This window comes from Rattus norvegicus, chromosome 6 (assembly GCF_036323735.1).
Source record: "Rattus norvegicus strain BN/NHsdMcwi chromosome 6, GRCr8, whole genome shotgun sequence".
Lineage (NCBI taxonomy): Eukaryota > Metazoa > Chordata > Mammalia > Rodentia > Muridae > Rattus > Rattus norvegicus.
This window is the reverse complement of record NC_086024.1, coordinates 76,134,974-76,162,661: the sequence shown is the minus strand read 5'-3', so window position 1 is coordinate 76,162,661 and position 27,688 is coordinate 76,134,974. Positions and strand designations below refer to the sequence as shown.

The following is a 27,688-nucleotide window of genomic DNA, read 5'->3' as shown; positions in this document are numbered from 1 at the left end:
CCATTATGAGTGTGAGAGCAGCTAAACAGGAGTTTGAAGTGTTAAGGGTGTTGACTGAAGGGGCGGGTGCTTGTAAAACTGCTGTTTTATATGCAGTCCTGTGTGACTCAATAAACACAAGAGCCAAAGCAGGGTGATCTCCTTAGCAGGCAAGGCTCTCGCTGGCCAAGTACTCGCCTGCCAGAAACAACACATTCCAGGAAAGACGTGTAAATGACACACTGAAGTCATTGTTTCACACTTTCAAAGAATCTACTTATTAATTTGAAAGCATCTTTAGCAGTGATTTTGTACCTTGTCTTTTGTGTATGTATTTATATATGACAGAGTTTCAAAAGATGGTGCATTATACATTTAAAAAAATCTCTCTGTTGTGTTTATTGTGTATTATCTTTATAATGAATAGAAAGGTGGGGTGTGAGTCTGGTTGTAGAAGACGGCTTTCTATGGATTCTAAGTTTGTAGACAACAGCATGCATCTTTTTAACTCCTGGGTACTGGTAAACGGTTAGGGAAAAGTCAAATGCCTACTGACTTCAGTGGGATTTCTATGTGTTGATCAGAGACACCAAAGAATTTCACTCAAATTCTTGCTGAGCCAAATATTTCTATTTTCTAGTCAAGGCCACCAGTGATAGAACTACAGTAGGAGGACAAACCATAAGCTGTAGTCTTATCAACTATACTATACTACTACTATACAATCTTACCACATTGTACTACTGTACTCTACCCTACTCTATGCTACACTACTATACACGACTATACACTATACTACTCTACACTATACTATGCTGCTTACTACACTACACTACTATACACTATACCACTCTACACCACACTATGCTACACTACTATACACTACACTACTCTACTCTGCACTACTCTACAATACTCTACACTTCTTTCCACTACACTACTTTCCACTACACTATTCTACACTCAAGTATAGAGATGACCACTAGTTAGCCTTTGACCTACTATTAGATGTGTTTATTTTCATAATCCTTTCCACCAATCACCTCATCAGAGCCACAGGATGATAATATGCAAAACAGGAAATTAGAGAAACCCTTTGTAAAACTGGATTGAATCAAGATTTGGTAACCACACTGGCCTTCAGTGAAGCAACTCACTTTTGTTTCTGACTTTCAAAAATCATAAAGCATATTCAAAACAAAGTTGCCCTTCTGAGAACAAAAGAGGGGCTATTAACGAATCCAAAGGAGAAGAAAGCGCTCCCTAGGTTCTCAAAGCAGAGTTATGGTTACACAGTTGAGCAGAGAAGGGCCCAGGGCTCAGTTAGAGCTGACTGGATGCTGCGTAGATTCTGTAGAATGCTAATGCACTTCCCACCCATTTGCTTTCATCAAGAACACCATTCCATTCCAGGCTGCCAACATCCTAATTAAGATGATCTGAATCTTAGGTGATCTATTATTCTAGATCTAAGATAGCCCAAAGCACGTTAGACAAGCCCTTACACTATGTGCTCATGGGAATGATAAGACCACTGAGCGGGAAAGCACGCCTTCTCTCATGTACAGCTCAGCACTGGGCAGAGCGTCCTGTCAGCACTCAATAAATAAACAGCTAGGCCTTTGCCTGTCGTCTCTCTCTCCTTGTTAGATACAATTTAATCTTACTATCTCATTTCTAGTGCCTTTTGACATTCCATGCCTATGTTTTTATTTGCTTTAGGTAAAAAGGAGGGGGGGTCTTGAGTAGATTTTAATATGAGTGTATAGCAGTATAGATACTGACAATATATAAATATCAATATCTCAATGTTTCGTAAGCAGAACTTATATTAAAGCACACACCGACTACGTGTGTCCCTCAGCTAGAACAGACCTTAATGCTTAGACTCAGAGGGGCTTTGGAAAATCCAGGATCAAATCATATTCCAGAACCCAGAACCACAGCATCAGGTTCTATTATCACCCCTAATGGCGTCATCTAATGCAGAGAACATCTTCTTAACATGTCCCCTAGCTCACCCATTTATCATTCTTTAATTAAGCAGAATTACTCACAATTTGTTTGTCCAAGCACTGGACTTCGGGTAAACAAGCATCCAGAGTGCCTGTTAATACTGAACTTTCCTCCCATGACACCTGAAGACAGGTTGGGTAGTCATGACTACCTAAGGCCAAAGCTTCACAGTTCCCAATCCCAGTCGGACCTAAAAGTCTTATCTGTAGACCTGCACAGACATATTTAGAGGCCTCCATGAGCTGATGTTCTAGATGAGCTTCAGAGTCTGATGCCCATTTCAAAGGAACCTCAGAGAACAAGGATGACATAAGGGGCCCCGAGCCCAGAGCATCCAGATGCCTGCATCCTTTAGGGAAACGAAGATACTGCTTGGGACCCAGGGCAGGTCATGCAGCCAGAACCTGCAGGGGTTCTGTGTTCTGGAGACCTAGATCTGTTTCCTTTAAAAGGACACAGAAGCTGTTGGCGCACACTTTCAGTGATACAACGTCTCATGAGGAGATCCTGGCCCCTAATTCCACATTCTGAAGGATGCCAAGTTTCAGAAGAGAAAAGTAAAGAAAGGGCAAATGAGAATATTTTAAAGGAGACAATGTCAATTAATTTTCTCTTCCTTAGGATGTTCTGGCTTTTACCTTGAAAGGTCAAAAGAATGTAGCTTCTGTTGAAACATTGAATAGTCACTACATTTTGAAATCTTCCAAGTGCATATCACTAAAATAATTAAGTACCAAGCCTCTAGTTTAAGTTGATAAACTGTTATCAGTATTTCTGAAAATACATAATTACAAGCATATTTTAAATTCTTGGGTGCATATGCTAAGGTTGTACTTTTAGAACTGGTGAATTATGTTCTCTATTTCCATGTATAAAAGATCTCGCAGTCCTGGGAAAAACACTTTTTTAAAAACTGAGATACAACAAATAAGGGATGCAGCTGAGTCCTGGGGGAGACGTTTCCCACAGTCTTTGAATTTCCTCCTAGCCTCCTCCTTTACAAGATTTCTAAGACCAAGCCCTTTCCCGCAGCCTCTCAAACAAGGTAAAAAGGAAAAATACCCCCCAGATATATTCCTTAGATTTTCTATTATGCTTCTCAGGCTCTCGGTAGCTTCTGAAGTAAACTTAAGATGAGTTCCGGAGTTATTTTTATTATGTTTTAATTTTCATTCCTCTCTTGGGTCTCAGATGAAACAGATAGTTGTAACTGCTGTGTTTGGGGATGCATTTCATGGCACAACTTGTGAGCGACCGGAGCAAGGTCACATCCTAGGAAGAAGACTCCTGGGAAGGGCAGGAAGCGGCGGAGGCTAGCCCTCAGTCCAGGGCAGCTCTAGTGTGGCCTACCTCAGCTTGCACTACTGGATGCCACATGACAGAAAATTCCTAAGCAATATGTATGTGTGTCCTTCAGACTTGGAGTCTCATTGCTCAAGTCACCAATTGGGAAGGATCTATTTTTTCATCCTGGGAGCCACAATGCTGACCCTGGCAGGCAAGCACAGTCGCCTATGGCAATGGTCCTGGGTTCCAGACTGACCAACCATCTCATGCTTCTGAGTCGATGATACGCCGCTCTCTCTGCCCATCATCTTCATCTTGGCAAACATCCTCCCGTCCTTATTTTATAGCATCGACTCCTTCCTTGATGCTTTTCCCCCATCTACTTAAACCATCTTGTAATCCAGTTTCTATTGGAATTTTATCGAATCCATTATAATTATTTGTCTCTTGTGTCGTTAGACTGTGAAGGCTTTTGCATTACATTTTGCCTGATTAGGATTTACTCCAGACCACGCTCTGCTCTGCACACTGCATTTATGTCATTGCTGGCTTGAAGCTTATTTAGTGGACAGGCCGGCCCCAATCTTCAATGATCCTAATGCCTCTGTCATTAGGACTAGGCTAGGACTGGTGTGCTAGGACTGCAGGAATTCCACGAAATACCTACTCTTTATAAGTATTCTTTAAGCTAAAATAACAGACATTTGAAGCAGAAATTGTCTTTACTGCTTAAATTTTTCTTTCTTTCTTTTCTTTTCTTTTTTTTTTTTCAGAGCTGGGGATCGAACCCAGGGCCTTGCGCTTTCTAGGCAAGCACTCTACCACTGAGCCAAATCCCCAACCCCTAATTTTTTTTTTAAATATCATTATGCTCTCCGAGGGTTGGACAGGTAACTTATGCAAGTCACAGTACACAATGGAGGGAAGAAACAATTTAATGGGAGTTAGCATTTTTATCCCACTATGTGGGTCTCCCAGAGGTTAAACCCAGGCCACCAGACTGGATGCGGAGGGCCTCCATACTTTGAGCATCTTGCTGGCCCTCTTGCCTCTATTTCACTAATGAGAAACAGGAGACACAGAGAAGTCGGGTAATTGTCTCAAAGATACCTGGTGGTAAGTGGCAGCCATTAATTCAAATACTCTGTCTCAGTCTTGTCCCAAGTCTAAGAGAAACAATTCATAAACATGAACAAATAGGGGGAAAATCCAATTTTCCCCCACAGTACCCTTAGCCTTAAGTTTATTTTACTCGCATCCTTGAGTATGGATGGACGTGTTTGTCAGGGAAGGTCACCTGGCACCGTAGCTCCCGGGTTCCCCGTGTGCAGACACCACACTCTTCTCGTGTTTTCATTGGTGACGTTTGTTTGTGTGGTGACGTGAAGGCACCACAGAGCAGAATTGTCTTAACAGGGACAAGTCTGTTCTCTGTCAGCTGATGGAACCTGAGACATCGTCTCTTCTGCAGTGACTCAAAAGCAAGTGTTTGTGGTTTTTCTCTTGTTTTCCAGGAATCAGGGACAGGGATCATCACGGGTCAGGGTCCTTGATTCCCCTTCTCATCCTTCAGGCTACCCCTTCCCAATGCACAGTGTCCCTCATTTGGCCTTTTAAATAATTGTTATCTCTTACACTTTGTATTTGCTCTTTTTTCCCCTCCTTATAATAATTCTCGGCCAAGGTAGAGATTTAGAAAACTCAAAGCTATTTTAAAATATATAGCTAAATACAGGTATTAAATACAAGTATGATCTATTTACAAAGTCGTCTAGAGCACTGTTATCCAATGGCCATGCTAACATTTCATTAGAATGAGGTATAGCTCAGTTTAATCAAACAATCCTAGTTTAAGCATTTAGCTGGTGTTGTCTGCCGTTTAAGTAACAATGCCTCAGACAGCCTCCCATTCATTGGTTGGATACATATGGAGGGGGGCAGGGGGATGAGCTGTTGGTCCTGTGCTCTGAGGTGGCTTTCTGAGAATGCTGATGTCTCTTTTTCTCTGGCTTGAGGAAGTGGCTTCTTTCTACCTTAGGAAACAAGCTGACTGAAACTCAGTCCCGTTGAACATTTAACCCCAGCACAGCTCTCCTCTCAGTCTGGGTGCACATCTCTGGAGATCCCTGTGGTATAGCATGCTCACCCTCACTCGTGTAAGCCAGCCTCCCTGGCCTCATGCCTTATACACAGCCAAGAATGTGTCTACACAGAAATTCAGGGTTATTTCCCACTTAGTCACAACCTGCCCTCCCCCACAGCAGGTCAGCAGCTTCCTCCTCAAGACCAGACCACTCTATGGAATGTCACTCCCTCACAGCAGCCCTCCCTCCACTTTCCCCAATCTCTTCTTCCTTGCAACTTGTTTCCCTTCATTGTTTTAAGGGTAGGGTCTCAAGCCTGACCCTCTAGACAAGCTCCACCTCTGCCAGGCCCTGCAACCTAAGTCTGAAAGTGCAGACTCACTCTGAGACTTAGCAGCTGTGTGCCCTTAGGCAAGCTGGTTAACTTCTCTGAGGCCTCTTCTCTGTGTTTAGTGTTTGCTGTGGTGTTAAATGAGAAATACAGCAGAATGCAGACCAGCCTGTGAATGGAGACTGGAGTGACAGAGCTTTCGTGTTGGCAATCTCACCTATGTCCTCGGGCAAGCACTCTACCGTTAGTCTACCTCTCAGCCCCTCTTTCTGGTAAATAAATAAAACCCAACCCGGCTGGTTTGTGTGCTTTCTTAGAATTCCTGCTCCACTTCCACAGGGAAGCCTTTGCCAATCAACTGCTTCCTGTGGAGGGAGATGTCGACTGACTACAGTCCAGTCCTTGGTGCTAGCTGAAACTCTGAACCTACCAGGTCACTTCCTAATACGCTCTCAGGTGCCAAGCTCTTCTCTCTCTCTTTTCAAGTGTTTCCTGAAATGTGACCCCCTCCATGGAGTTGCCAGGGGTGCTTATCTTGCCTTTCAACTCTGTTGCCAACAGATAAAGGGGATCCCCTGAGCTTTCACTGGCTGCATGGTCTCAGTGTCCTCGTGGGGCTGCCTGGGGTTCCTGCTCTGCCTGTATTAAAGTCTGAGTCTCAGAGGGCAAAGTGGGTGTTAACTCACTCTGAGCACAATGCTCATGCAAGTGTGCGCTGAAGAAATGTGGTTTCATAGTGTTAATCGCTCTGTCCATGCCAGGAATGGAAACCATGAACTTTTCAATCTGTCTCCCCTCCGTGCTACAATATGATCAGATCCCAAGACTACCGCGCAACTAATTTTCTGGAGTCCCTTTCACAAACCGAGAAACTGTTAAGAAAATGTCAGATTAATAAAATTGTTTTCGACATTGTAAATCCGAACATACCTTTACGACAGCAGTATTCCGAATTAAAAGGCACTTCATTTAATGTTCAGTGGCATATGTTTCACAGGCTATTTTGTAAATCCAAAATGGATAATCAAAACATGCCAATACTCGTTTTTTTTAAAAATACTTGCTGTACTCGGTGCGTGCACCATTACGGAGAACTTACACTCTGAGCAGAAAGATTTGTAGCACAGCATATGACCTTCTTCGCACTACAATGACCATCCCCTAATTAGGCAATGCATCTGATGGTCATTAACAGGAATGAGATAATGAATCACTTTCTCTCTTCTTTGTTAATTTGCTGTAACCAAGCGGCTAATGGATGTCAGAGCTGAGTGATTGCACTGATTATAGTGATTTATAGTTGCAACAAAACAATTTAAAACCATTCTGATTATTCATGTTAAAGATGCTTTATGTTTTGTTTACTAAATGTTTTATGCCCCCCTCTTTCTCCCACCCCAGAATCCTGTCCCCCTTCTGCTCTGCTACTTGGCACAAAGAGACCTCTTCCTGGAAAACTTGAAAGTTGTTGCCTTTTGTTTTTGTTTTTTTTCAGCCAAGATATATATATATATATATATATATATATATATATATATATATATATATATATATGGAAGGAGAGAGAGAGACAGAGAAGGAGTTACAAAGTTTACCCACTAGAAACGAAGAGCCTTAGGGGTGGAAAGAAAACTTCAGTGGTGCCTAGTTCAAAAGAAGACAGGAATGAGAGGGAATAAGGCAAACTTCAAGCCACTTACCTTGGGGCTTCCCGTCCCCTCCTCGTCCTCCACAGACACATCAGTAGCCAGTATCTCGGCTTTGATGGTGTCCAGGGCTCTGAGAATCCAGCTGTGTTGCCGTTTGATTTGCCTCTGCAGCTCCTTCCATTGACTCGCAATCATCCTCAGCGTGTCCTTCAGTCCTTCTCCAAGGGAGAGGAAAACACAAGTTGTGGGCCCGGCTATATCTTTCCCCACTACGGGTCGTGACATAGAAAGCTGGGTGGCCATTTCAAACCATAAGCATGCTTTCAAACGACCTTCCCACCGTCTGCCACCTGACACTAGGAGCTGAGACACAGCACAAAAACAGGGCAAGCATATGCAGAAACTGACTCGGACTAGGTGGTTTGGTGCAAACAATACAAGTGGAACAGATCGTGATGTGTAAATGCCATTAACACTACAGCTTCACAGCTCCAGTATAGGGCCCTGTGTTTATCTGTGTGCAGACTTCCTAGTGATCAGAAAGAAAGATATCTGAAGACAGATACAGGTAATTCAATTGGAAATACAGTAAATAGGCCAGAATCAAGAGACTGCTATTTGGCATTAACACATCTGCCTAATGCTGGTTTTTCCTGTTTGTATAGTAAAGGGGGGGGGAGGCTTCAACCCACCCTGTTTTGTACTCTTCGGCTATCAGGATAAGTGGAACCATACAAGAAAACTACTTTTTGTTCATTATGCGTTTTTCATAAATGCGCCAACACTGGTCTAAGAACTGGTTGAAGGCCTAAGACTCTGCTAATGCGAAGACCTACAGAGAATTTGCCGAATGTCCACACGTGTGAAGTGGCAGAGAAATAATCAGATGTCTGTGGGCAGCCTGTCTTAGAGCCATAATGATGTCTATGTTCAGCCTAGTGGATATGCATTGTGTCTGTGAGAACAGCTCTCATTCATTATCTTAATGTTACTTCCAGAGCTCCTACATCAAATGCACGTCAATGCGAAGTTTTCAGGAGTGTGATTTCAATTGGAACTCAGGCGGACGGCAAGACCCAAATAAAATGAACAGACCGTTTGGAGGCAGTATTTCATCTTATAAGCATCACAGCATTGTATGCAGTATATGAAACATTTATAAATCTTGAAGGTCAATCTGATAATGTAAATATTAATAATACATAAGGAAGTGAATATATGCAGTAATTTACAGCAATGCGTCTTCCTTCTTAATAGTCCGGAGACATAAAGACCTGCAATATTTCAGGAGGATTTACCTGCTTTGTGAGATACAACGAGCTCAAGAAGTTGGTGTCCTTCTTCCTCCACGGCTTCCTTGAGGGCACAGTGGCTGTCTACGTTCAACTTAAAACTCTGTAAAGGAGCACAGGACCAGCCATCAGCTCCGGGCAGGTGGTGACACACAAAACACGAGCGGGCGTGCACACTCAGTTGCTACTTTTTATCAAGAGCCCCGCAGCCCTATTTACCTGACAGACAGACTAATTTGCAATACTAAAAGCTATTGATATTTGGAGTCTGGGCTTTAAATGTTTCTATTAGACTAGCAGAGTGCATCTGTTTGGAAACAGCTCAACAACTCCAGAAATTCATTATGACTTTATGCAAAGTCACATAGGCTATGTGGAGAGTAGCAGTGTTCAATAAAATACAACGAATTGCCACCCGCCCATGTGAGCTTTCCTTCATTTCTAAGAGCCATTGGTGATGCAAGTCTTTATGAAACCACAGAGGTTGACGGCAGAGAAACCCCGTAGCCTCATGTCACCTAGATGTACCCACAAATACAGGACCGTTTGATTCCTCCCCATTCCTGGACTCTGCAGGAGCCGCAGGACAGCTGGCTGCTATACTCTGGATTCCAACGCTTTCTAGATCTTTTTTATGCCCTTTAAAAGCTTATTTCTTAAGATGTGATGTTGTCTTACAAATAAACACACTTAGTACATCATGAGTATAGTCGCTCATGACAGTCACTGACCCTCTCATGGTTCATACCAAACTCAGTCACGGCTTCCAGGAACCCTCTTCAGATACACTTGGAGGTAGTTTCCTCCTCCTCCCCCTCTCTCCTCCTCCTCCACCTCCTCCTCCCCTTCTCCCTCCCCTCTCTCTTCTCCCCCTCCCCCTCCCTCTCCCCTCCCCTTTCCTTTTCCTTCCCCCTCTTCTTCTTCCTCCTCCTCCTCCTCTTCCCCCTCCTCCTCCTGGTCCTTCTCCTCCTCCTCTTCCCCCTCCTCCTCCTGGTCCTTCTCCTCCTCCTCCCTCCTCCTCCTGGTCCTCCTCCTCCTCCTCCTCCACCCCTTTACATGTGCTGCTACTATGGAATTTATCAGGGATCCGCTGCTGTATTTCCATCTTTAGCTTGCAAATTATAAGCAGATTAAAGATTGCTAGTTTCACAGACATCATATCGCACACTAGGATTCACGAGTTTGTGGTCATAGTCAAATTTGCTGAGTGTGTCCAGTGATGCTCTCTATGGGAAGTTTAGATATTTTACAAAATTCAAATGGTTTCCAAAAACGTTTTTCCCAGCTCTGAAACGTTGAAGGAAAACCACAGTACCCATAAGCAACCAAATCACTCATTTGTCTTTGGGGCAAGAATTCATCCCTTGGCTTCACTAACTGGAAGTAATGTGCTGAATATTGGCTTCTCATGATAAAGTTCCAAAATGTACAATGTGTTTTCTCTTGTGAAATGTCATGGGACAATATGTGAACACACTGTACTGTGCTTGGTGTTAAGCATATCTGACACAGGATTAGGCGACTCTACACTGGGTTTAACTTTAATTGAAGAAGTTGGATACTCATAAACTGTAAGATTGGGTCTTCATTCTGTGATTCATGTACTGTGTGTGTTCTATGATGCCAAGCCAGGCAATGGAGACTTGAAGACCAAAACCCATGGGCTCTGGCATTAGTGGACAACCGAACTTGGGGAATGCAGACTGGGTTGTTGTGGATGCCCAGTGAGAAAGGGATGCTTTAAAGTATAATAGACAGAAATAGAATGAAAAGAGAGATAGTATGAAACTAAGAGAGAGAGCCATGCAGCACAGAGATAAGGATTTGAACTGTTGCATTTCAGTGATGAATTATGTCATCCGGCCTTCTTTAAGAAGATACAGTAACATTTCAGCTCAATATTCGAGAAAGGCAATATCTGGCTCCCTGCATACTGCCCAGCATTTCTTATATTGCTCCTTCTGCTACAGGGATTCAGTCAAATAAAACTATACAATGCTCAGAAATCTTGATACTTCCTTTTAAACATAATTATTTAAAAATATCTCCAGATGTATTCATTTCATGTGCATGGGTATTTTACCTGCACGCATATATGTCCCCTGTGTGCATGCCGTGCCTGTGGAGGCCAGAAGAGGGAATTAGGGCCCCTGAAATGAAAGTATGGATGGTTCTGAGTCTCTGTGTGAGTGCTGGGAACAGAACCCAAGTCCCCTGCAAGAGCAGCAAACGCTCCTAACTGCTGGGCCATCACTTCAGACCCCTCAGTGCTTCTGATCCGTCCAGTTAAGGCAGCACCTGCGGATATCTAAACGTTTACTACCTTATAGTTAATCGTAGCACCCTTTTCTTTCTGTCCCTGCTGTGGAATTCCTCTCTATGGAAGCAACGCCATTTAGACTATAGGACACAGGTTTCAGAAATGGAAGCAGGAAAAAGAGAAACCTCTAAGACAAATTCATCAAAGTTTGGGGAGAAACCTGTTGTAAAGATTTCTGCACTGCTATACATTTCATGCTGGTGATGTCTTTGGCTCACGGTTTACCTGTGTGAATGTCTAGTGATCACCAGCCTTCAAAGAGGCACACGGGCCTGTGTCTCAGTGCCAGAGAGAATGGAGGGGCCCAGGAGGATGCTGGCAATTGGACATCATTGAAGCTGAGAGTATAGAGCAGAGGCATCTGGAAATGGCTGGGCTTCAAGATGATGTGGAAACATTTGATTAGGAAATTGGAAAAGACGAGGTATTCATTATTAGGAACGAGACAATCTGATAAGCTCAATGTTGTATAAAAGAACCATTTAATATAACTATTACCAGAATGGTGCATTATTGCTTGATTTCAGGTGTGCCCATTAACCATTAATAATAATATCAAGTAAGGAATTCGAAACAGGCCCCGGAGAAGGCAGCCAAGCAGTCACATTAACACAATTGTCAGTGAGATCTCAGGCTGTTAAAGGATTCTTTAATTCACTCTCCTTGTGCTGCCTCCACTTCTCCCTAAAGAAGGGTTTTATTACTTCTGTGAGTTTGTTCTTTCCATTAACCCGATAGCTGAGCAGGTCTCCATCCTTACGCTGTTAGCGTGTTTTCTCCCAAACGCCTGTAGTGTGTTCAGTTCCTCTGCAACACCCACACCTCTCCCCAATGGTGCAGAGAATTCTCAGGACTGAATTTATGCCAAGAACATTGGCCTAAGCATGCCCCCATGATCCTGTGTCACCCATCTAATGGCCTGGATCCCAGGGAGCACGGAACTGTTGTCAATGTCCATAAAGGACCATGCAACTCAATTGACAAGGAGAGAACACACAGAGGGCTGGGAGAGCTCAGGGAGGGGCTGGCAGAGGGCTCTGTAGGGGAAGAGACTTGCCAGCATTTCAGTCTTTCACTTCCTGAGGACCCCTGTTACAGGAGAGGACTGACTCATGCAGGTCCTCCTCTGGTTTGCACACTCAGTCATACACACACAAGAGGAAATCAGTTGGCTGATAATAAATAAATAAAGTAGGCCAGCAAGATAGCTGTGAGGGTTAAGATGTCTGCCAAACGAACCCAAAACCCTGACTGCGATCTCTAAAACCTGAGCTCTAGTATAAGGAGAGAACCAACTCCCCGCAAAAGTCCTCTGAGCCTCACCATGACTTCCACACACTCTCCCACACACACATATGTACACAAACTAGATAGATAAATATGCTATTTTTTCAAACTATTTTCTTCCAAAAAGAAGATCCAATAATTGAAACAAATGCTGATTATCAAAACAATTATTGAGATGACATTAGCCAAAATGCACAACAAAGGTAGAAGCCATATTCAGTGAATAGGCATGGCCCCTGGTTGAGAGATGGGGCCATCTCAAAAACTTTAACCCAGAATTCTTCCTGTCTAAAGGAAAAGCAGGGACAAAGAGTGGCTCAGAGACTGAAGGAAAGGCCATTACGAGACTGCCTCACCTCAGGATCCATCTCATCGGCAGACACCAAACCTAGACACTTGCTGGTGCCAAGAAATGCTTGCTGACAGGTATAGCTGTCCCTGAGAGACTCTGCCAGAGCCTGACTAATACAGATATGGATGCTCTTAGCCAAGCATTGGACTGAGCACAATGGAGGAGTTAGGGGGAGGACTGAAGGAGGTGAAGGGAATAGCAACCTCATGGGAAGAACAACACTATCAACCAACCAGATGCCCCAGACCTTCTAGGGACTAAACCACCAACCAATGAGTATACATGGAGGGACCCATGGCTCCAGCTGCATATGTAGCAGAGGATGGCCTATCTGGCATTAATGGGAGGGGAGAATCTTGGTCCTGTGAAGGCTTGATGACCCAGGGTAGGGGAATGCTAGGGCGCACTGAGGCAGGAGTGGGTAGGTGGTGAGTGGGGGAGCACCCTCAGAGAGGCAGGGGGAGAGGAGTGGAATAGGAGGTTTGTAGAGGGGAAATCTGGAAGGCGAACAACATTTAAAATGTAAATAAATAAAATAACCAAGAAAAAAGAGTTTTAAGGCAACCAGGAAAAAAGGATAAAAAGCAGTTATTGTAAGTTAACCAATGGGCAATGGGGTTATTACAACATCTGGCACCATCAGCTTTTATAGACCTGAATGTGCTGTAAATTCAGACAGCTCAGGTACACCCAGCTGCTCTGTGGGTACTGTCTGTATCTACCAGGTCCCCTGAGCACTGTGAGTCTTGGGATGTTTGAGAAGTACCATAAGTACCAGAAAGAACCCCAAATTCTTTCTTGAGTGAATTTACTTTTTTCTAAGTATATAGTATATATAATCTATATATTAGTATATCTTCTAGGTGTATTTTATAGGTGTATAGGATAGTTATATTTATTCAGCGGTTCCTACCAGATTTACGGATGAAAAGGGAGCAACACATAGCCACAGTCTTTGGGCAGCTTATGGTCTAGTCCATTGGGTCACAGAGACAACTACAGGTGTATTTGTATGACCCAGCATAGAATACGTGTGTAACCGGGATTTGATGTGTGATACCAAATGGTAGAGCTTTTGCCCTCAAGCAAAATGGAGTAGCCTTGCCCAATGGGATTCAAATTTGTTTAAATTAAAAATATACTACATTAGTCAAGTTTCAAAGGCCAGTACTGAGTAACAGCTATGGGCCCCCACAGATCCAGTCTCAGCAGGGCCTGCAGAGAGCTCATGAGGAACAAACTGACTTGTATGCAGCTCTGGAGAGGTCCTTCAGAGGCGCAGAAGCAAGAAGCTCTGAGTGCTTCATGATGCCGGGATAGTCTGCAGGTCTGCACAGCAACGGTTACTACACAGGACTTGACCCCAAGAGTCATGAGAGAACCATGGTGACATGCCAATGATGTGAGGGACTGGCGCAGACCTAAGAGCTAGGAAGGGCTTGCTGCCTGCTGCATACAGACTTCATTTTTAAGGACGCGCTGGAGACAAGCTGGCCGTTATAGGAGGTTGCCGTGGTGATACGGGCCAGATGTTTCTGTGTGTTCATACTCTTTTTAATTAGAAAAAGGTATGTATGCTTTTTCTCCTAAATGAATAGAAGAAAATTGGAGCAAATCTTCTGCCTTTTTAAGTTTTTCTCCATGCATGAGAGCAGTGTGTGTGCCAGATTCTAGTTCTTTGGCTGTTCTGATGCTAAATACCAGAGGTTATTAGTCAGGAGTCTCCAAATGTGAAAGGCACGTTGAACTGATGAACTCTTACCCCCACTGTCACTTAAAGAGATGGTGTACATGCTGATGAGTAAGACGCTTGGTGACACTTCTTCACACAAAGATTTTCATTCCCTCAGAAAATGAGAACAAGGCTTTCCACAGGGCGGTGGTGTGCTGGGGTGGAAATAAGTGTTTAGCTAGAAACGCCAAAGCCTGAAGTCATTACTGTCTGCCTCAGAGCGTCTCTGCTTAGGAGCCACTCTGCACTGGGCCAAACACGAGCTGTTTGCTCTGTCAGAGGGCCTGGGCGAGCCAGCAGTCATAATCAATCACGAGGAGCGTGGTAGCTCCTGCTCACAGCTCCACAATGCCATCCACACCAGTTAGATGCCGGTGCTCACAGTATAAAGTGCACCTTCCGAAATACCATGTAAGTGAAGACTGAGAGCTCTTTCAGTAAGTGTTTAAGTACCTCTTACAAACTGGTAAGATATTATATTGCGATTTTAATGATGAGGCAATGCACGCAAACATATAGAGGATATAAACAAAAATTAAAGACAAAATTATATCAATAAAATTATAGATGTTAATATGTAAATAATCTCCTTGCAAAGACAAAGCCGACTTCAAGAAAACATACAGAGCATCCGTATCACTTGAGGACGGTGACGCCAGAAATCAGCAGGGTCTGGTCTCAGGAAGCAGGCCATCCTTTAGGGACTTTTTGAAACAAGGTGAAACAAGGTTACTACATGGTTGTGAGAATTTGAGACAATGAGTGGAAACCATTAGCACGGTCTGGCCATGAATATTGCTTAGAAAAATCCCTGTAGTGTGTGTGTGTGTGTGTGTGTGTGTGTGTGTCTGTGTCTGTGTGTGTGTCTGTGTCTGTGTCTGTGTGTGTGCGCATGCATGTGTATGTGCTGTGTGTGGGTATGTGCATATGTGTGCATATGCATGCATGTGTGTGCATGTGTTTGTGCTGTGTGTATGCATGTGTGTGTTTGTGTGTGTGCTGTGTGCGTGTATATGTGTGCATGTACGTGTGTGTATATGTGTGTGTGCTAAGTACATGTACATGTACGTGCATATGTGTGTGTGTATGCAGGACAGTGCATGACCATGGGCATGTGTTTGTGAGCATGTGTGTGTGTGCTGTTTGTGTGTCCTGTGTGTGTGCTGTGTATATGAGTGTGTCTGCATACATGTGTGTGTGCTGTGTATGTGCATTTATGCATACTGCCTGTATGTGCATGTGCACATGTGTGTGTGTGTATATGAGCATGTACATGTGTGTGTGCATGCTGTGTGGATATGTGCATGTGTGCATGTGCATTCATGTGTGTGTGTGCTGTATGTGTACTGTGTTCATGTATTTGTGTGCTTGTGTGTGTGCATGTATATGTGTGTGTGCATGTGTATGTGTGTGTGTACACTAGTGCATGAGCATGGGCATGTATGTGTGTATGTGTGTGCTATGTACGTGTGGTATAGGTGTGTGGTGGGCATATGTCATTCAGTATTCATTCTGTGGAGGCCTGAGCAGCACAAGTCTTACTCTATTGCTCTTAACTGCCGTGAGAAAGGGTTTCCTGCTTGAATGAGCGGAAGCTCACCCTTTTGGCCAGGCTGTGTGATCAGTGAACTGTTGGAATCTGTCCCCCACTGCTGGGTGTAGAGTCATGTACAGCTGTGACGGGCTTGTTATGTGGGTACTAAATATTTGAACTCAGCTCCTGTGCTTGCAGATAAAGTGGTCTTACCCACTGAGCTTCTCCCTAAGCCCTCTCATAAAGGTTTAAATTCACACTCTCAGGTTGATAAATGGCCTAGGTTGCCATGGGATAGGAACCCCTTATTGCTAATGCTCTCTTCCCCAGAGACAAACACCATGACTCTGTTGCTTTTGTCTACCTACTGGCGGCTCACACACAGGGACACCAAAACCAAAAATGTTACTGAGACATAAGGAAGAGAAGCCAATGACCCTGTCTTTTTTTCCTCGAGGGTGTGCCCTCGGATGGGTCCTGTAACCCGCTGGGCTTCCATTCCTTTATCAAGGCAAATGGACTCGATATTTTCCAGCCCTTGAATTCTTTGATTTTTATCTTTTTTTTTTTTCGTCAAGGCAGCTTAGGAAGGGAAACAGGAGAGGTTTTATTTACTTTAGACTAGAGCGTTTTCAAAGAGAGAAGAGTCCCGAAGGCCATCCAACTACTCATCGTGTACCCCAGGGCAGTTCTATCCCCAGACTGTCCCTTCTAATTTTAGCCATCTCTGAGGAAGTCTCTTTTATCCTGAGCCCACATAGTTCTTCCCAGGAATTTAAAAGCTCTGTGAACTTCCTTGTGCTTCAGATTCTTCTGCCAAATCATCTCTCCAGCATCCTGGTTGGAAATCAGAAGTGATACGAGAATATGCCAATAAGATCCACATGCTGGGTCAGTCACCAAGGCCAGCCGTTGTCCCACTCACACCTCTGCACACTAACACTGCTCCAAGCCTCACTGTGTCCCTTCTTAGGTCGCCCACGCAGCCTGTGGCCACGCCCTCCCTCCACACAACACATTGGTTGTGTGTTATACGCTACAGGCACTATTATCTCAAACTCACAAATAGGACCATGGGCAGAATGGCCGCACTTACCACTCCCAGAGCCGAGGGAGTGCCGTGGGCATAGAATAGAGTTAGTCTAGAATTCCATGGACCGTGTTAAGGAAGCCACAAGCATCTCGTGGGCTAGTGCTAGTGACCGGCAAAGGTTTCAGAACTGGGTGGTGATGTTCAAAGCCCCGTTCCTCTATCAATCTCTGTTTAGTTCTGGGCAACCTCTGTCTATTTAGTTTCCTCATTTGTGAAAGGAATATTAGTGCCTATTTCCTAGGTGGTAACAAGATAAAAATCCCTTGATACACGTAGAACAGAGCCTAGTATATCATAATAGCAGCACAGTAATTGTTACTATACAAAACGATGTCTTCAAAACAGCTCAGACAGAGGCCACCTCTTCCTAAGTCCTTGAATGGCTGGCCGGGGCTAAGTGTCAGGCTCAGCCCTTACCTGGCTTCAGATTCTGTCTGCTCAACTGCAAGGGTTCTCCACCCAGTCGTCTACTTGTTCCTCTAGGATTCTGCTCTTGCTGTGCCTCTGTCTGCCAAGTGCTGTTCCAGCAAAGCCCCGTCACCCTTTAAAATTCAATTCAGTGTGCTCTCTAGCAAGGCTTCCCTGATCTTCCACCCTTGACACTTACACCCACAGCCAGCTTCAAGCCTCCCCTTAACCGACCTCTGTTCAAAATTATTGGCAGGTCTGTTTCCCAACCTTGGGCTCCTCGAGAGAAGAGCTGTGGTTTAGAAGGGCGTGTGTGTGTGGAGACTCATCCCGAGGACCGGTTTCCGACAGCCTGCAATATCGGGAGATATCAATACGACCACTCTGCACTCGAGAGTGGTTGATAAATGTCCCCAAATTTTACTCAGTGAACACCATGTAAATGGGCTGTCATGTTCCTTCGCTTACAAAATTACTTGCCAATTACGCTTAGATGACCCAGCATAATTGCCATGTAAACTGTACCCTGCTGGGGTAACCTGAATCATCAATTTAACTTTATCCTTTCATCATGTGGTACTTAGCACACAATTAAATAAATGGCCAGTCACTGTACATTTTCCCAAGAGAATGAAGTGGCGACTTTTGTCTTTGGTGTTTCGGTCACAACGATCTGTAACACACCTTCCGCTATAACATCAGAACGCACCATCAGAAGCTTAGGAAGAGGACGTGGTACATTTAAGAAATAATTTCCAAGTTCTCTTAAAATTAAAACCACATGTTTAAAAAGTCTTTGTTTTCCTTTAAAACAAACAGACAAAAAAAAAAAAAAAAGCAAAAGAACTCGTTCCTCCTGAAGAGACTTTGCTCCCAAGATCTCAGTTCATAAAAATGGCTCCAAACCTTTGAAAGAGAATCTGGCTTCTCAAACAATTTATAATTTATTTCAGAGGGGTGTGTGTGTGTGTGTGTGTGTGTGTGTGTGTGTGTGTATGTGTGTGTGTGTTTGCGCGTGCATAGATGCAGCTCACTGAGGTTGACACTCTTCCCTGGTACACTGGCTAATAACTTATGCAAGATGTAGATAGATGAGTGAGATCCTGGGTGCTGACGGTGACTCTGAGTGACGGGATTTTCATTTGCTTCTCTGGATGCGGCCTCCACACCTGACACAGGTAATCACATTGACTCCTCAGAACGGCAACATCAGGCCACACACATTCTCAAACAGAGGTTCTGTCTGAAGGGACTGTTTGACTTCTGGAACATAATGTTTGGAGGCCCTGATTGAAAAGGAGGTCAATGCCAGCCCAAATATCTCTCTACCCCCTGAGGTGGAATAATTGATGTGCGGCAGCCCTTAAGGATGTGGAGTCACCAGGGTGATGGATGGATATACGTGTATTATTCACACGTACATCTGCTAATACACAGGTCCCAGTGCAAACACCAGGACTTAAGAATATTATGTGGATTTAGGACAGTCCCTGAAGGACTCCAGTTCCATTAAAAATTTGTTTTGGCAGCCTGGGGCAGATCTATTCTAACTCCCACATGCTGTATGCATTTGAAAGGGGGAACCAAACCACTTTAAAAATAAATTTAATAAATTTTGTAATGTCAAGTCATTAACATCCGGTCTAGTCATACAGCGTTCATATTTTTAAGTAGTAATAGTAAAGCTACAGGATTTTAACCCTTCTAATAACTGAATTACCATTTTTATTTCCATTGTGTTTTTTTTAATTGCTTTATCTTGGCAAAAGAGATGAATCCCACCCCTACAAACAAAAGGAAACCTTCAGGGTTCCCCCTTCTTCATGAGTTCTTCTTGTCACAAATTCACTTAGCAACACACAGAATTTCAACTTCTCCAAGCACCTGTGAGCCATTCCTGCCGTATACTCTTAAATATTCAAGGAAGATGTGAAAGGTCCCCCAAATGGAAGAGGCTTTCTCGCCTGCCGCTGCTAATCTCACCTTCACAACAGTCACATGCCAGGTCATTTTTCTCCTGGTTAATATAAAAACCTCGAGTTTTTATTATTTACACCAGATAAACTGACTCGAGATTCCAAAATTCCATGCAATAAGATGTGAGTCCCTTGTCCATAATCAACGTCCTCAGCCCTGTGCATAGGCCATATAAAGCAAGGCCCATCTGCAACTTTTCTTCACTGCCCAGTAGTCCATAGTTTTGGATATGCAGTGACTGATAAACACACCACTTCTCTGATAATCTAGTTAAAAGCAGCCATTACTGTCTAAGAAAAAAAGTTATGTTAGGAAACTGGGCACTAATTCTCAAAATAGTGAGAATTGTTGGATATGATGGCCTACGAGCCCTTGAATCAGTTGGAAGGAGGTGAAGTTCTTCCTGACTGTAAGGTAGCACGCACGTGTCTCCTAGACACACGGAACAAACCATATGAGCCCTAAATGTGGTTATGACTGTCACATGTCCAAAATAAGCCTCCCATTCTGCCTACTCCCCCTCCTAATGACAAAGCAATGACAAAATGCCCAAATGCTGAAACTCCTGACAGACCTCCATCCCCACCCCACAAAGCAAAGGACTCAGCTTGGGAACTGAATATTTGTCCTAAGAGGAGGAAACGTGTCATATCCCACTAAACACTCAGCTACACTTTAAACTGATGGGAGTCCAGGGACGAGCAAATGGAACTTCAAAGCTCCTGGAAGGCTGTGACCTTGCTCCTGAGACTGAGGGAGGCAGCACTAGACTGGTCCAAACACAGGGCTCTGGCTTTTGAAGTCTGGCGGACTGAGCCCTGGTTGCAGAGCAGCACAGCCCCATGGCAGCTACCGGTCTTCTGAAGCACAACTTGCTTAGGCCATGGCTGCCCCATCATCTCAGCGGAGAAAAGGAGGCAGGAGAGGTGGGCAGCAGGTAAAAAACAAACTCTGTGATCTAACTTCAAGCAATGAAAAATGGAGCAGAGGTAGACGTAGGAGGGCAAGCAAAAGACAAAACAGTCAGAAGTGTTTGGGAAAAACTGTGAGCAGTACACTGCTTTTTCTTGTGGTGGAAATAAAATCGATTGAATCAGAAATGAAGAGATCTAGGTGGTGGCGGCAAGCGTGAGCATCTGCATTTGCTGATCATTCTCCCAACCAGACTCGGTGCTAGTTAAGGCCAATTGTGTTTAATGACGACTGGGGCAAGGGGGCAATAAGGATGGGTCAAGAACAAATGGATTCTGGTGCTCCGCTGCCACCTTGTGGCAGCCAACTCAAATTACAGGCACTAATGCTAGGATGAACAAAGGGGGTCAGAAGGATGTGCTTTTAAAGTCCACCTGTAAACGGGCACTCAGATATCCCACACACAAACCAAACATGGGTCTGCCTAAGTTCCTATTACCCACAGTGAAAGCTGTTCCTAGATTATGAAAGATATTTTATTGTTATTATTGTTGTTGTTGTTGTTGTTGTTGTTGTTGTTGTTGTTATATTGGGAATATGACAAGAAGATTCTCTACCAGTGTTAGACTGAATATTCCTGGAACATTATTTGAAAAAGAAAGCAGAAATAAGGAGGAAGCTTAAATGCCCATCATGACAAGATTTAACTAAACTGGGGCATGTCCACAAGATAAAATATTAAGTCGCTATGAAGATGCACTGGTTTTATATATATATATAAGGAGAGAGACATGTCTTCAGAAGCAAGTTACTGAATAGAATATCCAACATGGACTTTCAAGTGGACTTGTCTTACAGGAAAGGGCTCAAAGGAACCCAGGACAGCCTGCTTGAGCTGGGTAGTCTGCAGGGTGGTTTCTGCCTTTCAGTTTATTGTGTTTCACACTGTTTGCTTTTCCCACTGAGTACAGTATAATGTTTCTCTTTAACTAGACACTGAGTGAGAGACAGGGGCTGAATCTCCCTTCCTCAGTCCACACTACACACTGTGAAGTGATGATGTCACAGTACTTTGGTACACACACACACACACACACACACACACACACACACACACACACACGGCACTGCCCGGCCATGCTGAGAAGTGCTCAGCCATTTGCATACCTCCCTGTATCTGAGTCTTACCAACATTCTGTTGGGTGTCGTGCAGAGCACTGTAGACCAGAACAGGGCAGACAAACAGATGTTGTCTGACATTTCTGACTGAACATGAGTGAGCCTCAAAAGCAGATCTTGGTGTGAATCCCTGGTTGTCCCCTTTAATCTACTCCTGGTCTCCTTGCCACATCCCCTCACCGACAGCTCTCATTGATGAAATGTTCTTAATCTTGGCATTCACCTACAAAGTCTCCGATCTTAAACTCGACCCTCCATATCTAAGATTCTAGATTTGACTTCATACCCGGGGTTTTGCCAGGTGTAGAGACCCAGCATGGCTTCCCAGGTCTGGCACAAATTGGTGAGATGTCTCTGTTCTTTTGGAAGAAAGACCTCTTGATGGTTTCCTTTCAAAATATTTTCCATTCACAACACAGACAAGGGATTAATTCCTTTAATATTTAAGAAACTCATGATAATCCAGAAGTAAAATAATAAGAAAGACCCAGCAGAAGAACAGGCAAAGATAATGAGCAGAAAGGACCCGAGGAAAGAAAAACAAATGACCCCCCCCCCCCCGGTTAACTACGCATGGGCAAAGCTAAGCCACGTGCCAACAAGCTCCAGCGGCAGGCGGTAGTGGGCGTGTTCAGCACTCAGCGCAAACTGATCACCTCCACCAAAGACACTTTATAACGGATGAAAGTTTTGAATGTGCGTAACTTTTAGCCAGAAAGTCCGAATGTAAGGACGTGCTCACGCTAAAGAGGATGAGTAAGGTCTAAGCATGTGCACAGAAACATTACTTAAAATAGAGGGCCACACAACCTCAATGTCTAGCCCAAAGGATTGCTTAAAGCAAACCATGGCATACTCAGAATGGAGACATCACAAAGCCGTGCAAAGGGGATAAGGTGGTCTTACAGTCACTGCTTTTGACCTGCTGCTAGTTTAAACTGGGCACACAGCAGAGCACATGTGTGTAGCTGTTTTGAAATACTTGGGGTAGCCTCAAGATGATAGCAAGCAAGAACGAGAGCTGGTGTGTGAGAGAACAGGAGAGAGGTCTCTCCTCAGCCCTTGTAACTGCCACTCACTTCATGAAGTTCCTGTCATATCTACACACGGCCAGTCAAAATCCACATTTTGGGAGAATGATAACTACTAGTCTGTGTTAGAACATCAAAGGCTGTGCTCAAGCCCGTTCTCCACTGTGATCATTCAGTTAATCTATGCCAGCCTGGCCTTACCCCCGTGGGATTTGTGATTGACTCCTGCCACTCTTCTGTTTGACACAAAGACAGAACCTTCAGTGCCCCAGAAAACGTTTGGTGATTTAAATCGTCATTTGGTGTACCTTACTATCCAGTAGCGCCCTTCAGGGCTTAAGTGGAGTCTCAGACACACCTGATGGCTTCCCTCCCACACTTTTCCTCACGCACCCTCACTGTGAAACCCCTGCCCGAGCTCTCTCCTCTATTTTGAACCAGCAGAGTGATAGATGCCCTTCCAGGCCTGCATCTAATTATCTCTAGGAAAACAATAAACCTTTTCTCCGAACTCCTTCATTTAGCCTATAAAATTTTGCTGGCTAGGGCTATATCATACAACCTATGGTCGTCTCTATTCAATGGAAGGCCCCCAAGAGAAGCCAACTTTGATCAGTGCACGCTAGCGCAGGGGTTCTCAACCTGTGGGTCGCGACCCCTTGGAGGATTGGGAAAGTCAAAACACATTAACACAGTACAGTTCACAACAGTAACAAAGTTACAATTATGAAATAACAATAAAAATAATTTTATGGTTTAGGGTCACCATAACACGAACTGCAACAAAGGGTGGCAGCATTGGGAAGTTGGGAATTGTTTGAGAACCACTGCTCTAACCTCAGTGTCTGCCTGGCTGCACGAGTACTTCATACATACGAACTTGAATCTTGACTTCGTAGTCGTCTTACTGTCACACAGCCCTCGTGTATCAAATCAAATTAAAAACGTTGCTTCTTAAGACAAGCATGGCAGGGCCTGCTATCCCAGTACTCTGGATACGGAGGCAGAAGACTGCAAGCTGGTGGCCAGCCTGAGCTACGCAGTGAGTTCCCTGACATCCTGGGCTACATAGTCAGATAGTTCTTACAAGAATGTTAAAACTCCCAGGCAATATGAAATTGGTCAGTCTTTGCACCGTATAGCATGTGGCACCTACACAAATTTCCTTTCCAAGTTTAAGACTGGCTCTGCCCTCGGGTTAGCCATTCTTGCCCAACTGTCCGGTCTGGCTGGGCTATAGTGGACCACCCTGGATACTCTGACTGGCTATAGATGAGTAAAGATCTGGCTTGTTTTCCTGGCACTGGTGTGGTCCTCATTTGGTGAATTCGGCAAGAGTTGCAAGGACTCTGGAGATGAGAGTTCTCATTCTAGAAGCGCATGGGCAGACTGCGCATGTAGCCCGTGTGACCGCCTATGCTGCCTTACTCCTGAACATTTCCTTAAAGGAAAGCCATCTAAACACTTTGATGCTCTTTTCTTAGCACACGGTCTATCCCAGAGCTTCATCCCCTGGCATGTGATGGTTATTCACAATGTTTACGTGTATTGTCCTTCTACTCAGATACACATAACTTGAAAGACCGTGGAGGAAACAGATTAAATGTCCATCAAGAACTCAAGGCATACAGCGTGGTCCGTGCACATGTTGAATGCTAGTCAAAAGCACAGAGAGAGCATTGGTAGATGCAATGTCAATATAGCTACAGGAAACAAGATGAAGGAGAGAGATCGGGTGCCCGGGCCCATAGGACAGAAACCAAACCAGCCATTGCTTGGGGATGCAGTACAGTCTGGGAAGGGCTGAAGGAAGAAATCTCAAAATGTCACGAGGAAGTTTGGGGTGATGAATGCCTCACTATCATGATGTTGGTGGAGTGTATATATGTGTGTGTGTGTATATATATCAGATTGTCAAAGCTCATGAATGCTTACACTCTAAAATACGTACTCTTACAGGCCAAACACTCCAGTGGTGCTGTTTTTGAAGAGGATAGGAAGTGAACAACAGTGAAGGAAAGACACAGGGGAGTCTTCTCGATAACACATCCGTACGATGCTACTTCTAAAATTGGTTTCAGAAAAGGAGAATGCCCAATACTTGCCGTGCACCACCTCCAAATGACATTTCCTGAAAATGCCAGTTTCCAGAAAGATGGGGATTGTGTTTTTGAAGGAGCAGTCAGGTTGCAAGCAGATGATTAATTATCGTGGAAAATCACTGATGTACCATGACAATTTCACAGTTTCCTACAGCTAAAGTAAAATTCCTGTGTCTCTCTCAGAGAGGCAGTGCAAAGCTTTAATTGATTAGTGTTGGAGAAAAACCCTTGGCAGCCATCATTGAAAATAATTGAATTAAGTATCAAGATATAGACGGACAAGTGTTGTTTTGGTATTTGTTGTTCTTTACAAGAAAATGCTGGGAGACGCTAACTATTCCAACGTATTAGATGAGAGAAGACACTCACTCTCCAGGTCTCACACGCCTAAAGACTAAAGACTGAATCCTAGGATCTAGAAAAATGATTTAGCCAGTGTGCCTGACAACCTCTGCTACTGCATGGCACTGGAAAAACCCTCTTGCTCCCACATCAGGGAGCAACAATGGTTGGTATAGACTAAGCTAAGATATGACTCTCTAGCCTCACTTGAATGGTTCTTATAGAAAGGTAGACTTTGCCTCCTTTTGAGGCTAAAAGAATCTTAGTTCAGCACAACAATAATACAATAAGATATGGATTGCAATTAGGGAAGGAGGGGAAGGTGGACAGAGAGAGGCTAAGTCTTGTCCTATGGTCACTGGCCTGGGAGAGTCCAGGGACTCCCGGTGATTTCTGTAGCATTCCCCAGCAAACCACGCACAGAAGGCGAATGTGGATACCACACATTGCCATTCATAGCATCAGAAGTAAAATGTGTGACTAATTTAGCAATCAATGAACTGGCCTGCAAACCATAGTTTCTCACCTTTTGAAAGCAGAGATAAGCAAACTGTGCCTATATCATCCGTATTCTAGCCAGAACAGTCAACGGGAAAGCAATAAGCACACACACACACCCACCACCACCAAATGCTAACGTAACCCTTACAGGCTGCTCCTCAAGAGAGGGATATCAGGAAGGACTCTATGGAGAGCCACAGCACTGGGTAATGACTCTCATGTTTAGGATCAGAACATTGTCTTGAGGCAGGTACACATGACTAAGCTTCTCTATAGCCACCTATAAAATGTTCTGCTATTGTTAAGGCTAGGTAGAGTAAGGTCATAGACATGGTAGCAATTTAAATGGAGTAATAATATAAAATGTTACTTCTGCCATTGTATTAGCAACGTTTTAAGTCAATATAGATACATAAAGTTAGTTGCAACTACATAAGCTAGAGCAATACAAAATACTCTCTCATAAATGAAAATTCTAGCTTTGGGGCCAGCACCGGGATGTTCTATAGGAGAGCTGAGACAGGACTATGCAATGGTTTCATGGGGACACCCTACGTAGAGAGGAAAGGGTCCTTGCCAACCACACCACACAGCCACTCCACCTGGCTTTCGATGAGCAACCCACAGCTATGGCACCTATGCCCTTGTGCCCTCTGGAACCTCAGAAGCTGGATGTGTGTTTTCCATAAAATATTAAATCAAGAAAATTAAGACAGCACACTTGATGTGAAATAAAGTTCATATAGTCCTGTTTAAACACAGATTAGAATTTCTGTCAGAACAATGCCAGGGCAACGCTGACATTCTAATTAATATAATTTACATCATAAAGCACTGAATATCTTTATCTCGCTATTATGAAATGCCCTACAAAAAAAAGTGAAAAGTGTGTTCTACAGGGAATCGAGTGCGAAGGGCAGTCTTTCCAAACCCAGTACAAGAGAGGCACTTAGGCCACCGGCGTTTCTACAGACCATCAACCCAGGCCGTCCTTGATCGTCTGCAAGCCTATCTGTATGCGGCAACTGGTTTCTGAGGCTTTTAAACTTGCAGTTACATAAAACATGTTCAAAACACAGCATTAAGTGAACTAAAATTCTCTCTTCGTGTCCATCTTTTGTCCTTCTGCAGTTTTTCCCATGAACCACCCCATAATGGGACTCTCCATGATGCTTACTTGTTCCAAATTCTAAGCGTGTAAGAGGGGCAGAAACCAGCCCCACAGTTGGGCACCCAAGGATTCCTGTTCGTTGCCTTTGCCGATTTTATGCTATCGGTGCAAGGAATAGAGATGAGATCCTGAAAGCTTGAGTTTGCATTTCCTACGACAACGTGCTTTTCTGTCACGCTTTACCACACTCCAGCACGTGGTTCCCACCCCTCCATAATTGATATCGGCCGTTTGAAGCATTCGGTGCAAACCTCCTGAGGTTCATCAAATGTAGCCTGGTCTATAATTCCTGCTTTAAACAGACTCAAAGCATAGTCACCCAAGTGCTAACCACGACGGACTCCCTGGTTTTCCCTAAGCACAGGGCCCAGCATAATGACAGTTGTATTAATTATCTGCCGGAAAACCCACGTAGCAGCAGAGATGATGGAGATCATCGTTTTAAATATTTTATTAAAATAGCCAAGTGTATAACAGATTAAATAGACCTCCTTGATAATGAGGGGTTCATTAATTTTGCAAGAACTCCAGAAAGCTTCAGAATGGTCATCAAATTTTTCTCTTTTATTCATTTATTTTTTTTTCCAAGAAGAGGGAAATCTTCAATCGTCACTTTAGAGAGCATGGGTCTAATAAGGTTTTCTAATGTGTTTTAAAATGGCGGCCCTTCTGGAGAAAGCTTCAAATCATCTGTTTGAAACATGGAGTCCTTAGGTGTCATATTATTGCTTGAAACGCCTGAAAATGGTCAGTTTGAGGTTTAACCCCATTAAGGTTTCAACTCATTATAATGACGTTTGCCAACTAAAACTAATACCGGGCCTAAACAAATCCTGACACTGAAATCCTTGACGGAAAGAGAACAACATGATCTACCAAGTGTGCCTACCAAGTGTGTCTCCAGGTACAGCCGGAGGCTGTCGGTCTCGGCTTTAGGAGGAGTCCAGTTCTCGGTGGTCTCCATGGCTTCGTTTAGCCACTGAATGAATTCATCCAGCTTGTTCACAAACCCCTGTGAGAGAAGAGAAAGAAGAAAGGGCACAAAGGAGCGTTAGCTGATTATTTTTAAAGTCAATCTTAAAAATTCCAAACTCAAACTATGGTAACCC

General features: G+C 43.9%; 1 protein-coding gene across 6 annotated transcripts in view; it reads right to left on the bottom strand.

The window, feature by feature from the left end:
* Akap6 (A-kinase anchoring protein 6) overlaps window positions 1-27,688 on the bottom strand; it is a 440,318-nt gene that overhangs the window by 197,006 nt on the left and 215,624 nt on the right. For 3 of the 6 annotated variants that reach the window (XM_017594343.3, XM_039112889.2, XM_017594342.3), the window contains exons 5-7: window positions 27,469-27,591; window positions 8,645-8,741; window positions 7,398-7,564 (exon numbers count right to left, since the gene is read on the bottom strand). In XM_017594343.3, coding sequence (XP_017449832.1) covers window positions 7,398-7,564; window positions 8,645-8,741; window positions 27,469-27,591 — 387 coding nt within the window. The remainder of the gene's footprint in view (window positions 1-7,397; window positions 7,565-8,644; window positions 8,742-27,468; window positions 27,592-27,688) is intronic. The other 3 variants (NM_022618.2, XM_063262448.1, XM_063262449.1) reach the window with 1 other exon arrangement.